Genomic DNA, 14,417 nt, shown 5'->3' with positions numbered 1-14,417 from the left:
AGGCTGCTATGTAAAGCTCTCGGCAAGGTACTACAGCAGAGCAGTGGCAGCAGGACGGCTGGAAGCAGTCAGGCTGAAAGGGGACACATTTTCCAGGACCAAAGATCAGTCAAGTAGGAAACGGCAGAGGTGCATCCCAGACTCCCACCAGCACTGCCACGCTGGGCACACCGTTCGTCATATCTCACCCATCTTACACCAGCGCAGCTTCATCCAGCCTGTAAAAGATGGTCGGCTGAGCCAGACACACCCCCAGCACACCGCAGCTAGGGCAGCTCCTGCACACAGTTAAGGCACTTCACTTATTCCTGAAGATTTCATTTTTTAATATTTAGGTTATTTTCCCTTCCACTCCGATCACATGGGAGATAGGCTGAATTATAGGTTGTATTTCCACATATTGCTCTTGAAATAATGTAATTACCCCTCCTTCGTTCTGTTGGAAGAACACAGATAGATGTAACAGAATCTTCCAGGTCATTTAAATGTAAAGTGAAATAAAATAAGACCAGAGTTGACAGAGCATTTGTTTAGGCAATTAATAGGAAGAATCAATGAAGGAAAAAATTGATTATGTCATCTCCCTAAAAGAAAGCTTTGTTAATTAAAAAAAAAAAAGAAAAAAAAAAAAAAAGGAAAGCCTGTAATTCTCTCTGAGAGACCTGGGGAATGGCTGCTAATGAGGCTGCTGCTGCTTGTGAAGGACTACGCCTGCAGCCAGCTGGAAGGACCACCTCAGCTTTCCTGAAAGCCAGCCTAACCGAAGCCCAGCCCGGCTGGACCACCAAGGACAGGCTGCTCATGCTCCCATCACTGACAGACGTTTGTCCCCCCTGTTCTTACAGACGCCAATGGGGGAGGTTCCACCGCTTGCTCCAGGTGCTCTCGAAGTGCTTTGCTCTCCTGCTGCCCAGCCTGAAATTTTCTTACTGGGAATTTAAATCTGACTACTTTCTTACCTACTGCAGACGACAAACAAATTGTTTCCTTCCTCTGAAGGCAGACATGAGAGTAGCTTGCTACAACTGTTCAAATAGGGCATAAACTGTCCTCTCTTCCACTGCTTCACCGCCTGGTATTTCTTACAGAAGACATTTAGCATTTTCCAGACTTAACGTGCCTGTCTTGAATTACAGGGCCCAAAGAGCAGACACGACACAGTCATGCCGAAGGAACAGTCCTGCACAATTTCAGCTGTCTGCAGGCTGTTTTCAAACCAGCATGCCACCATTGAACCATGCTCAGTCTGTGATCTCCTCAAACCATTGTTTTCATTCATGAAAGCACTCCCAAGTCTATTCTTTTCCATTCTGCAGCTCAGTATTTACTACACTTATTTTTTCAATAGGTATCTGCACCTATTGAACAGAAGTTAGTTTTCAAACATACCTTCAGTTTGACAAGACTGATTTCTGTCCCTCCTCCAGCCTACTCACAGCTCCTCCTAAACAGCATCTCCCAGGCAGCACGCCCCTCACACTGACGTTTCCAGCCACTTCCACATGGCAATGACACCTGTCCTAAAAGGCCTCTGTACTCATTACTTTCCATCGAAAGGTGTTCTCCGTGGCACTCAAACCTGCAGGCTATTCAACTCTGTATATCCCTTTCTCAGCCAATGCCTGGAGAATTGACATCCATGATTCACAGAATCATAGAACAGTTTAGGTTGGAAGGGACCTTTAAAGGTCATCTAGTCCAGTCCCCAAACTTACCAGCTCATGCTTTGGAGCTCTTGCTAGTAAAAAGGCGAGATTGTCTAATCTTCTCCACACAGTGGTCTCGTGGTATCAGAATTATGCTTCAGCCCTGTTCTTCCAATATAATTCAGAGAAACCCAGAGAGGTCTACCTTCCACCACGGTCTTCAGACTTTTGAGCAAACACCTATACACGCATTCCTGACAGGAGGGTAATGCCTTTATTTCCTTGCATGTTCTTTATGGAAAGTTGTCCCTCTCATGGTCATTCCAGTTGCCCAAGTAAATCCCCAGGCGTCCACTTCTTATGCTTTTGTTTTTAATCACTGATGTGCGTCAACAGCAGTTTCCTGCCAAGAAAGCCACGCAACACCAGCCTAAGTAGGGCTGCGTGCATCTCCTTGATGAGCACTGTGAAGGCAGCTCACCTCCTCCGTTCTCCCAGCCCTGCTTTGCCAACCCAAGGTTAGGCAGGCTGGACTCGGCTGTTTCAGGTGCCCTGACAAGCGGTGGGCGAGTTTCCCACACGCTTCAGCATCCTCCTACGTTCCAGGAAGAACTGGTTGATTTGTGCAATAAGGAAACAACAGGGCAAGAGACAGGCAGGAGAGGGAAGGGCCGAAAGGAAAGGCTTCCTTCCTCCCTGTTTTACAGTGGAAGAACAGGTTTGTTTAATCGAGTTTTAATTTGCGAAAATTAGATTGCAATTTTGTGAGGTGCACCACGGAGCCTACGCCTGAAAGCGTCCAAGGAAGTCATTCCTTAGGTTAGGTAGCTGCAGTGTCTGTGGACAGAGGCAAGAAAAAACATGAGTTGAGGACTAGAGAAAGTATATTACAGACAATTCAGAAGGACGGGGACTGCAGCTTCAAAACAGAGATCAAATTCCTCTGAAACTCAACTGTATTTCATATCTCCAAAGGCTGAGTGTTACTTATAGCATTTTTGGATAGAAGAAGGATGTATCATGCACCAGCATCTTTCAAACTGCACAGCATTAGCTGGCCACACACGCCAGCTCCCTGCGAGCACCACCACCTCGTATTTCTGACTCCCTACCAAAACACGAGTCAGAGCATTACGAGGACCTGCATGGCTGCTAGATACCCACACAGAGATCTGGAGGAGGTGGCGCAGGAAGCCCCTCGGCTCAGTTTCCCCCGGCACACCAGCTGTGAGGAGCTCCCAGCTCCTCCGCAGAAGCCTAACCTCTCCAAAGAGAAGCATGCCAGAATGGCCAAATGACTGTGGAGAACCAGGACATTGCCTTTACGTTTCTTTTCAGAGCAAAAGGCTTGTTCTCATCTTAAGACTCAGGTTTAGAAATTAACTACTAGATTTAACTCTTTTAGTTAATTTAACTAAAATTAACTAATAGAAAAATCCTGGAAATTTGACCCCCTGGATTAGTCCCGTATTCCCACCCAGCAGCATCACAAATCCAATCACTGGGCTTTTGCACAAAGGTCGGTCCCACAGCAGAGGTCTGTCCTGAGAGGTACAGAGCAGCAAAGCTTCTGGAAGATAAATGGGCAAAGCAACACCATACCCTTTTTCAGACACCTGACATAATTTTTTTCATCTGCTATAATCAGGCGCCAGCACAGGGAGAAGTGACTGTTTCCCCACAGGTAGTTCCAGGATTCGAGTCAAAGAGCAGTTTGCTAAGGTAGTGCCGGGCCAGGCTCTGGGTTAAGTGTGATCACAGACGCGCGAGTCCCAGGCAGACGTGCTCCTGGAAGGCAGAGACTGCGGTAAATGGGAAGACACGGGGCTCCAGTTGCAGCTGTGGCTATAGAGAGGCATGTTGGAGGACACCTCAGCAGCCTGCCTGCCCCTAGGGACGAGAGCCATAGATAAGATGTTCTCATTTCACTCCCTGCCTCATTATTAGTTGCAATTAGCACAGGCCATGCCGATGTCAGCTGTTTCCGACGGGGAAACACACAAGGAGACCTACACGTAACCTGATGTTGCCAGCAAGCGCTGCTTCAAGGATCCCTGCTGCTGCTTCAAAGCCAGGACCTCCTACACTGCTGAAGAAGTGACCCTGTGGCTGAAGCCCCCCGCCCCCCAGCAGCCTCCCCACGCCAGCAACTTCAGCACCGCACTGCTGGCACCGTTTGGCGGGTGCCTGCAAGGTTTAACGCCTCCGTCTGTGCCAGTTCACTGTTGACCCTGGCACCTCGCCGGCAACACCGGCATTGCAGCCACCCTGCCATACACACCCCCTTCTCCCCCCTAGACCCCCCTTAACTTTTTCTGTCCCCTGCTTCATGCCGTACATCCTGATCTACGGGCCTTACATTTGCCAGGGAATGAGTTCCTCGCTGCCAATGACTCCGAGCCCCTTCCCGTGCCAATATTTGGTCTTTGCTCTTGTGGCACAACTGCGGTGCCCGACACTGTCTTCTAAAACAAAGTACCTCGGCACTCTCCTTTTACACAGAGAAATGGCAATGGGGAACACTGAAGGTAATGCACCTAATTAAACTAAGTAGTTATAATTACGTCAAGTCAAGCTAGTTGCAAAGGGGATAACAACGACCTGATCTGCTGTTACAGAATGACCACACAGCTTGGTGTGTGCCAGAACTGACCGGCTCAGGGGACTCCATTAGCAGTAGTTTACAACAGCCAGTTTTCTTCAAAAGGAAGGATTAAACGTAGTTTGTTTTCTCATCTAGTAATAAATATTCAAAAACATGTTAACAGTAATAAATTAGCAATGTAACTCTATATTAAAGCATTCATGTACCTCTAAAACTAGACCAGTAGCAGTTTACCTTGGAAAAATAAGTTACAGGTGCCAACTACACTGAGCTGGTATGAAGCCCTATAAAGCAGGATCTTGAATAGCCATTTTCAATAAAAATCTCATTGTTTAAACACTACCTGTACATTCCAGATCTCGGATTTACTTGCCATAGCAGCCAACAGGCACCTTCCATCGCCCAGATGACCCATAAATATTCCCTGCAGAGCATACAGGCGAGGTAAAGTAAAAGAACTGTCTGTCCAAAGGAATTTTCCAGGGAGAATAGATTTTCTCTGGCGCCTCGCCCATTAAACCTACCCCTGTTCTCCAGAGACCCAAAGGAGAAAATGACAGCAGATGAGCTTTTAGTCTTCTGGTTGATATCTGAGCTAATAGCCTAAGACATTCAGCAGAATTATAGAACAGTAAGTGGCTCACCTCCAAACACTGGAATTAATCCTAGGATCCTGACAGCTTCTCATTATAAGGTCCAGTGGCCTCCAGAAGGATGACTCAGGCAGGGAGCTGGGAAGTGCTGAGTCACAAAGCACCTGACCATTGGCGTAAGGGCTCAGGCTCCAGCCGCAGCCCCTCGCATGCCCCCTGCACCGCCACCCACTGCACCCGAAGCAGCTCCCCCTACACCAGGCACCACGCACAATACCTGTTACAATCAGCAAGCGAAGTTTCACAAACTTTTGTCAGCATCAGGTGTTTCTGCAGCAAGATCTAGCAGATGACTAGACACCAGTAGCAAATGGCACGTGCCTGGCTTTGCTGCCTGCTCTCCAGAGGGGACACTGGTCTTCTGCTGGAGGAGCAGCAAACCCAGCACTAGCAGGTCTCCACAGGGTGCACAGGGTTGCCACCCACTGCTTGAATCTGGGATGCGACTGTACTGTCATCTTCCAAAGGACCATCCCTCACAGGGCTGGCCAAAACCATCCCATGAAACTGCCTCGTTCATACGGACCAACAGCATCTCTTACCAGCTGCTTTCCATTGGGAACCTTAAACCAAAAATCGGACACATGCAAGACAGGGAAGCTCCCTCGGCAGCCGCACTGGGCAGGGCAGAGCTGAGCACCCAGTACCACAGCAGCAGGAGTGATGCAGAGGAACGAGGAACGTAAGACTTGCGCTTACCTATCGAAATAAGAAACTGGATCTCACGTTTCTCCAGCTGCAGCTCCAAACCAGGGGACTTCCAAAAGTTCAGCTATGTTCTCTAGGAGGACAAAGCACTAGCACTTGAGGCAGCAATGCCTTGCTGCCAGCTCTCCTAATGGTGCCTGTGGGCCTTCCTCACAAGGGTTTGTTGCACCTGCTGAACCTACCTCAGCTACTGCCAACTTAACACTGCGTGGAAAGCAAAACAATGTGAAACTGAGCAAGCCAGTAATATGATTTTAAAAGCAAAAGCAAGGCTGTGAGGCTGATGCAAAAATCTACTGCAAGGGAACACCACAGAAGAGCGACCTTGACTCAAGCTCTAGAGCAAGACTACTCCAAATTAAGCAGGCATGCCATCACAGCAACAGCAGTGCTGTATTCGATGTCATGCCAGTAATCAACTACATTTTCAGGGACTGCAACACATCAGAGATGCATATGCAGTTTTTACCTGCCTTTTCCATTCCTGCTACCATCATCTTGCTGTTACCCTGGTTATTCACCTCCTCACCTAACAAGCAAGAGCTATACAATCACTAAACATCATTTGTAAACACTGCACCAGTTCGGAGCAGTTCTGACAGTTAAGGTATAACTACAGTGTAAATATGAACTGTACTCTTTTAAAGGCAGAAAGATAAGATCTCAGGGATGATAAAGCATCTGGAAAAAGGAAGAGTGGAGAAAAAAACAAACAAATCTCTACAGAGAATTTTGAATAAAAGATATTTTTTTTATTTTGTCCCCTTTAATTCAGGTTATCAATTTCATCAGCAAAAGTCCATCAGGAGGTTAGATAAGCAAGACTCCACTTTTTAAATACATGTACCATTTATTTGGCTGCTTACTAAAACACTGGAGAAGTCTTCAGAAAGTTAAGTCAGAATTTTTAAGTGGGCAATTCTAGGACTTCATACAGAGCATCAGGAAAAGAAATCTTTCAGGCAGCTTCAGAAATAAACTCCCTGCAAATCAAATATTAGAAAGGAATACAGAAAGCAAAGTAGTATTAGCTAGAGACAGGATAATTACAGGAAGTTACTGTCTTGTCTTCTGTAGTAATAAAATCTGACAGCTCCTTCACTAAAAGCCCATGGGTCCAATACCAAGTCCAAGTCAGGGCATAAATCCAGCTAGAGTGTTAGACTAGCACCGTTTTATAGCACGCTCATATAGCTGAGTTTTCGCTTGAGGTAATAAAAAGTGCTTCTATCTGGTAACCAAGGGAACATCAAGAACACAAGCTAGGCAACTGATTCAATATTTAAGAAACACATGCAGCCCTCACCATCACATCTAAGTATGTTGTTCCTTGTCTCGTCATTTCAGGGCAGCTCCTGTGGAGCAGACAGGACTGAATTACAAAGATTCAGAAATACAGCCGCTCATTGCACTGCTGACCACTGTAACGAGGCCTTGCTGACTTGTTTTAAAAAAACAAACCAAACCAACATATAATCTGGAGGTTATACATAAAAGATGACACTGATACATCACAAGCAGCACCACTGGCAACAAACACATGCAGGTAATTAAAGGCCTCCTTCTCACAGATGAAGGGCTGTCCTGTCTCGTTACCCTCTTCTCTCCACACAGTATGGCATCCATCCCTACCAGGCATGTCCATCCCCTCCCAAACCACCACCAGCTGCCAGCCCTCAGCTCCCTTTCCCCAGAGTCCCTCCAGCCCGGCCACCTCTGCATGTGATCCAGCCCACATCAGCTGCAGGGGCCCTGAGAGCTGAAGCAAAAGGAAGGGGGAATGTCCTGGAGAGATGGAGCCACGGCAGACCCAGCATCTGGCCAACTGTTCATGTCTTCCTCACTCAGTCGTGCAATATACTCTGTGTTCGCAGGTATAACTACTGAGCATCGAAGAACTTCAGAAGGAGAACCAGAAAACCTTTGTCTTTACTGCCACAAAGCAGTGCTCTTAAAGTAATATGAAAGTTACTACCACATAGAAACTGTCTGTCCTGATAATATGGACTTTGAACCTCCCCCGCTTCAGAAGGGATGCTCAAGCACCACCCAAGGTTACCAGGAGTGAGACACAAGGGCAGTGCTTAAGCACCTTTCTGCAAACGCATACAGCTAGGAGCAAAAAAATACCACTGCCCACAGAGAGTTTACAACCAAGGACTTTGCTGTGTGCATTGGATTCCTAAACCCACTTCTCTGCAGATACATCAGGGCAGCCCCAGTTCATTTAGCAACAGGGCAGTGAGTATGGGGTTTGGGATACGGAAAACCTAAAGTCCCTTTTTGCATCTCCTGGCAGGCTGCAGAAGACCCTTTCTGTAAATATTAATTTTCACAGGAGCAGAGAATCTATCTTCATAATTCTAGCACTTCACTGAAACACTGCTCAAGCCATTACTCCCATCTCCATTTCCTTCGGGTTTGAATCCGGCTTCCATGTGTTTCAGAAGTGAGCGTCCTAATTGTGTGGAACCAAACCCTTCTGCTTCTGTCTCGAGGTCAGGTGGAGTCTCACCCAGGAGAGACTCAGCCTTAAAACAAAGGCAGTTACGTCTTAGTTTGTGAAACCCAAAACAACCGGCTAAAGGTGAAGCGAATGGCTCCAATCACAGAACATTAACTTGGACAGGACTTCAGTATCAACACGGTGACATCAACTATGTCACTCCTCAAATCAGTAGGGAAACCAAGTCTTTCAGTGAATGCACTGTGTAATTTACCAAAAATAGTTTACTGGACTTGGGAAGCGAACAGGCTGCAGGACTGTCCCACCTGTCCTCATCCTTTACTGGAGAGAGTCGAGCAGTGGCCGATGAAGAATTTTAGATTCTTGAAAGGGGACCTCAAGCACTAGGCACAGGGAAGGGTGAAACAGGACGGAAGGGGCGGCAGTCGCAGCGCTCAGGCCGGCCCGTGTTTATTTTGCAGGTAGCGCCTGCGAGCCCGTTGTCACACCTCCCTGCGAACGGCACCGCGAAGCGATCTTAATGAATTCTTGCCATCACAGCCGGAGAAAAAGCAGGTCATCCAGCCTGTACACACGGCTTGCGTCATGCCCTTCCCCGCTCCCTTCCCAAGGGAATGACACGGAACGCCGGGTCGTGCGCGGCCCGCGGCAGCGCAGCCCGGACCCCCGACACCCCCCGGCAGCGACCCGGAGCCGTTTCCCAGCCGCTGCCCACGGGAACACTGGCATCCCGGGGGGCAGCGCTGCGGAACGCCGCCATCCCGAGCGGGGGGGGGGTGGGGGGGGGGGGAAGGGGGCTGCGCTCCGCCAGGCGCCTCCGAAGGCAGGGCCCGGCACACACCCACCGCCTCGCTGCGGGGGCGCTAGCGATGGGGGACGTGCGCTGAGCCCCCCCGAGCTCCCCCCGCGGCGGAGCCGGGATGAAAGCACCGCGCAGCGCTCGCCGGCACCGCCCCCCCTCCATCCCCTCCTCTCGGCCCCCCCCTCACCCCGGGGCAGGCGGGGGGCTGCGGCAGGAGCCCCCCCAGGGAGCCCCGGCGCGCACGGGCGCGGGCGGCTCTGCTGACTCACAGCCCAGCCCAGCCCGGCCCGGCCCGGCCGCCCCCCGCCGCACTCACCTGCGGGCCGCAGCCGCTCCGCAACCCGCCGGGGGGGCCGCGGCCACGGGCTGCCAGGCGGCGCGGCGCGGCCGCGCCGTTACAGGCGCCGCGGTCCCGGGCCCCCTCCGCGGGGTCGCCGCCGCCCTCCTCGCCGGCGGGGAAGAGCCCGCAGCAGCGCTGGAAGCGCGCCACGGGCTGGGAGCCGCGCAGGGTGCCCAGCAGCCGGGCCATGCTGCCGGCAGCGCCGCCGCCACCACCCGCCCGGCGCCCGGCGGCCCCGCGGCCACGGCCAGGTGCGCCCGCCCCGCCCCGCCCCGCCCCGCCCCGCACAGGTGCGGTGCCCGCCAGCGCCCTCTGCCGGCCGGGCCGTGCGCCTGCCCCCGCGCTGCCGGGGTACCCCGGCCGGCCCCCGCCCGGCGGCGGCGGGAAATTCAGTTTGGTTTTTTTTTAAATGGCTGTATAATTTAGTAGGTGCACCCATAAGCAGCTGGGAAACTTTTCTGTTCTTTTTCCTGTTTCTCAGATACATGAAACATCCACAAGGGTAGCATTTCAATTAAAAATTGCATTTATATTGCTTAATTCCTTCTACACAGACTGACTTCCGTACAGCTGGATGAGTTCGGTCCATAGTGCCTTCACGGTTACTGTCATTGTATTACAGACAGATTTCATTCAAATCAAAACGATTTCATTCTTATTTTGTCCCCCTATATGGCGACACACACAAGAGTTTTTAACACGTTCATCTGAAGAGTAAAACTGCTGCCCCGCTGGTGCGGCTGGGAGTTCTGCTGCTGATGGCAGTGAGATAGGAGCTCATCCAGGGACACAGCGGAAAGAAAGAATGCAGGAATGAATGTGCATGGCCAGCACTGGCACTCTGTAGGTATTTTAAAACTTCTCTTTGCCAACCACAAGTCAACATTTATCTGATCTGCCTACATACCTGTGTCTCCCCATTGTCATTATAATACTTCCCAAGTATTAAAATAGAACTAACAGCTTGTAGCCAGCTTCTACCTAATTCTTCTTCAGGCAGACACCTAGGTTAGTGGGAGTGTGCCTCAGCAGCCGGCCGATAAGAATTCAGGATGACTGAGATTTCTTTTCCAAACTTACTCTAAACCTAATAAAGCCCCCAAAATAAAAAATTAAAATAAAATAAATAATTTTTTTTAAAAAAAGCTGGGAGGGGATTTCTACCTATTGTTAATTTTAATCCGCCTTGTCCATGTCTTTGAGCACTCCCAGCTCTTGGTTTGTCTTGAGGCTTCCAAGAAAGCCACAGAGGGTATGGGGGGAATCTGCTTTGAAGAGTTTACCCTTTTCTTGGCATTAGCCTTTAGATTACGTTAGTAGATTGTTTTAGCAGAGGCGTTTGCACACAACAGCTACGTGCACGTTTACCCCTGTATTTTCTTACGTCAGCTTGAGTAGTAAAGTGCTGGATAAAGCCAGGCCTGGGACCCTCCTGCTGCTCTGTGGGATGGGAACACCAGAGCAAGCCAGCCCTCCCACCTCACAAGGGAATCTGCACGCGGATACGAACCCCTGGGGAATGGGGGGAAAAGCAAAGCTGGAATTGCAATGTCACTGAAAAAAAAATGCAACCCCGGGTCTGAAGCATGCCTGAAGGATCTTTAAGCACCCCTTAAGTCGAGACTGCAGTAACCTTTTGCAAAATCAGGCTGCATGCGTAAGGGATGCTGCCTGTCATTCCTAGCTTAGAAATGAGCTGGCCCTAATTAGGTTGGTGGCGTGGGGACATTTTACAAAGGTGCTTGGGGGCCCAGGGGTGCAAATATCCAGCTAAAGGGATTTGTGGAAAACCTGGAGAGGCAAGATGCCTAACACTCATTAAATCAATATAAGCAATTATAAGTGGTACATAAGCCAATGATGGCACAATTTGGGCTGCCTGATGGCCCCATCCCGGACACACTCATTTCCAGGCGTGCTGCTGGCAATTCCGCCCCTGGCCTGTCAGGTACCTAACAGGTACGGGCACCGCTGCAGGATGCAGTGGCGCAGCTTTGGGAAGAGGGAAGCACAGGTACTTCCAGGATGGCCCAGAGGATTGTAGGAAGGACTGTATCATATCAGCAGGAGGTGTCTGTGCCATGAAGAGGATGGAGGGTTTGAGGAGAGAACCGAGGGCAGAAGAATGACTGTTGCAGTGGGAATTGCCTAGTAATACAGAGCAAAAATCTATAGGAAGTTTGTTTTATCATTTGCACTGCTCAGGGAACAACTTGTTTATTCTTGCTCGAACTGAGAGTATGAATCATTCCTCTTCTATTCCTCTTTCAGAACAATGCTCTAATCACATTTTCCTGAGACCTACCTCTGATGGCCAAGAAAAATACTCAAGGTTTGGCTCCTTGAAAGATTTGCTTTAGAAAAAAAATCTCAAAAGTAAACAAATGAAAAATTCAAGAGCTGTCCCGGCCAGATTTTCTGACGTTTAGAAAGGCAGTTTTCTGTAAAACCAGTGGAAAAAACATCACTACAAAGGACTAGATGAATAGCATTCTGAGAGTGTTTAAAAGAAGCTATTTATAAACTGTCCAGCTACAAAACCCATTTTTAAAGCTTTAGCTGGTGAAACTACCTCATCTAAGGCCAAAATATCTCACTAATAGCTGGTCAGCATTCAGCTACGTTTTCACAAGGGAAGAAAATCACCTCTGGGCTGAGGATAAGCATGGAAGATGAGGATACAAAGGATAACTTTTGAGAAAGCTGAAAATAGTGTCTTATGCTGAAGGCATTTCCTTAACAACAACGGGTGTCACTGTCATGACGGTGGATAATTTTGCCTCCAGCATCAACAAAGCTAACAGCAAAGTACAAATTCCACGACTGGGGGTGGAAAATGATGCTAGGAGAACACAGCTCAGTTTTCGAATGCCAGCGTGAGTTTGCAATCCTGACAGCCAGACAAGTCTTGTTTTGACTTGTAAGCCGAGGGAATGGGTCTGGAGGAGCAAATACGAGCACGGCTTTTACCATCGCTCTGCAGACAGCGACCGCGTTTCGCTGCAGAAGATTGTACTTCGAGTTACTTCAGCTGACAGCCCTTTGAGGTGGCGGCAGGCTGTTAGTTATACACACAAATGTCAGAGCTGCAGTTTTCTAAGCCAAAAAACACTGGGATGATGTGAACATGGACAAACCGAAGCCTCGGCTGAAACTGCCGTAGAGCAGGCACAGTCACTGCGTTATGAGACGTCACTGGTATCAGGGGAAGGGACTCGCTAGTACCTTTGATACCAAGGGGTGATGGAGGTTTGGCAGGGCAGAGCTACAAACACCAGCACGTTGGGACTGGGGACCACAGAGCCTGATGGTGGGATGTGGGATGTGCCAGAGGGAGGGGTGGCACTCGGGGTTCTGCTGCAATCCCTCTTCTTCAGCATTTGAAGATACTTATGGCTAGACGCAGAAATCCTTTGGCCAGGCAGTGAAGACAGAAGTCCCACCAACTCATCAGTATCACAGCACATTGTATTTGAACAGGTTTTGAACAGATTTTCTTTCCCAGCTTTATGCCATATGTTTTCACTATCCTCAGTCATTTTCTCAATGTACTTAGAGCCCAACAATTCCATCTTCCTTCGCTATTTCTTGGCAATTTGCATTTTTCACTGTTTATGATGCAGAAGAAACCATTAAAAACTGTATGTTTGAAAAGTTCCGACTATTCTTTTTATAAGATTCCTGCATTTTCATTTTATTTAGTTGACATGTTACTGAAGACATTATTTTGGATCTGAGACTTTTGTACCGAATGTCAGACCCAACCACCCACTAACCTCACAGGGAACAAAATGGAGCTTTCTCAGCTTAGCTGGAAGAACTTAAGATTTTGAAGTATAGTGGAGAGATGGCGAATATCTGTAGAAGGTACCCTTGGAAACTGATGCATGAGAGACCATGCTTTTCACAGCACTGGAATCTTTTGCTTTTGATTTAATGCATATCAAAGCTCAAAAAAAATCACTTTGAATAAATTTTCCAAACACAATACATTTTGAGGAAATTTCCTTAGAAAAAAATTTTTTGCAACATAGGTCAATACAGAAAGAATCCCAAAGTTTCACCGGGCTTGGCTCTGCAGCAGTGGGAACGGTCTTGTGTCTTCAATGTAAAGCCATGGATAGGTGCAACTTTCATTGAACCTCTCCCAGATTTGATCTCCATTTGAGATGTAACAACAGAAAACCAGCTTGATTTGGTACAACAGGAGTCCACGCAGCTGTAATGGGTCTTAAGCCTGCACGCTTTGTATGCCTTTTCTGACTGTGAGAAAATGTTTGCTATGCAAATATCTTTATTTTAACTGAGCAGTATAGCTAGATTGGAACACGCTTCTGTAATACCTCCACAGCCTTCAACACACTGAGCACACGCGGATTGTCTTTGCACAGATGGTCTTAAAAAGGTAATGCTCCAGCACAGGGTATGTGCGAAATATATTGGCCCTTTAGGGTCCCAGCTGCTTATCAACTCCCATAACCTTAGGCAAGGGAAGAAATGGAATTGTAGACCCACATTTTTATAATTCTCACATAATTTTATGGCAAAATCCTTATTTTATATATAGTCATATTTTCAGTTTTAGAGAATGTAAGTACAAAAGCAAAGTGAATTTGGGAACTTGGGAAGATGAAAGCATCCCCAAAAACTGTTGGAAAGAGAATGTGCTGAAGCTGCAGCTGCTGTCTTGGGTAGGAATAATTAACTTTTCTGTTTGCAGTGTAAGTAACCAGATAATGGTATGTAATTGCTTATGATTTGCACTGCTTGAAATGGTATTGCTAATTTCCAGTGATGATTAGCATGTCATTTAAATAATTATTCTGCACCATATCACTTGGACACTTCAATTGCACGCACATCTACTGTGAAATTCCTAGAGGTGTTCTCAACATTTCTGGCTATTTGTAGGCTATACCATACCTTGGCTGTTTCAGTGTTTTGGGAAATAACAGCAGACAAGAAATTGATAATGCTCTGTTTAAATACCGAATTTAACCCCTAAGAAATTTTAAAAGCTTGACTATCATTAGAGTAGACCTGTCTGATTTTATTTGCAATACCACATACTATTTCTGGAAAAAAATCTGATTGTCTCAAGAGCAGTCTAGGCTTAAATTGGTGAAAATATCTCTGGGTTGAGTTTTGTCTTGATGTACTTGAAACCATGGAAAGGGTTTTGAGTTGGTTTTTTTT

General features: G+C 47.9%; 1 protein-coding gene across 1 annotated transcript in view; it reads right to left on the bottom strand.

Annotated features, from left to right (window-relative positions):
• Positions 1–9,445, bottom strand: part of SGPP2 (sphingosine-1-phosphate phosphatase 2) — a 37,401-nt gene extending 27,956 nt beyond the window's left edge. Inside the window, exon 1 of the mRNA XM_040613891.1 lies at positions 9,198–9,445. Coding sequence (XP_040469825.1) covers positions 9,198–9,410 — 213 coding nt within the window. The 5' untranslated portion in view covers positions 9,411–9,445. The remainder of the gene's footprint in view (positions 1–9,197) is intronic.
• Positions 9,446–14,417: the final 4,972 nt, after the last annotated feature.

The sequence above is a fragment of the Falco naumanni genome, chromosome 13, assembly GCF_017639655.2.
Source record: "Falco naumanni isolate bFalNau1 chromosome 13, bFalNau1.pat, whole genome shotgun sequence".
Taxonomy (NCBI): Eukaryota; Metazoa; Chordata; class Aves; order Falconiformes; family Falconidae; genus Falco; species Falco naumanni.
The sequence above is the reverse complement of the archived record's forward strand: the minus strand, read 5'-3'. Positions and strand labels throughout refer to the sequence as shown.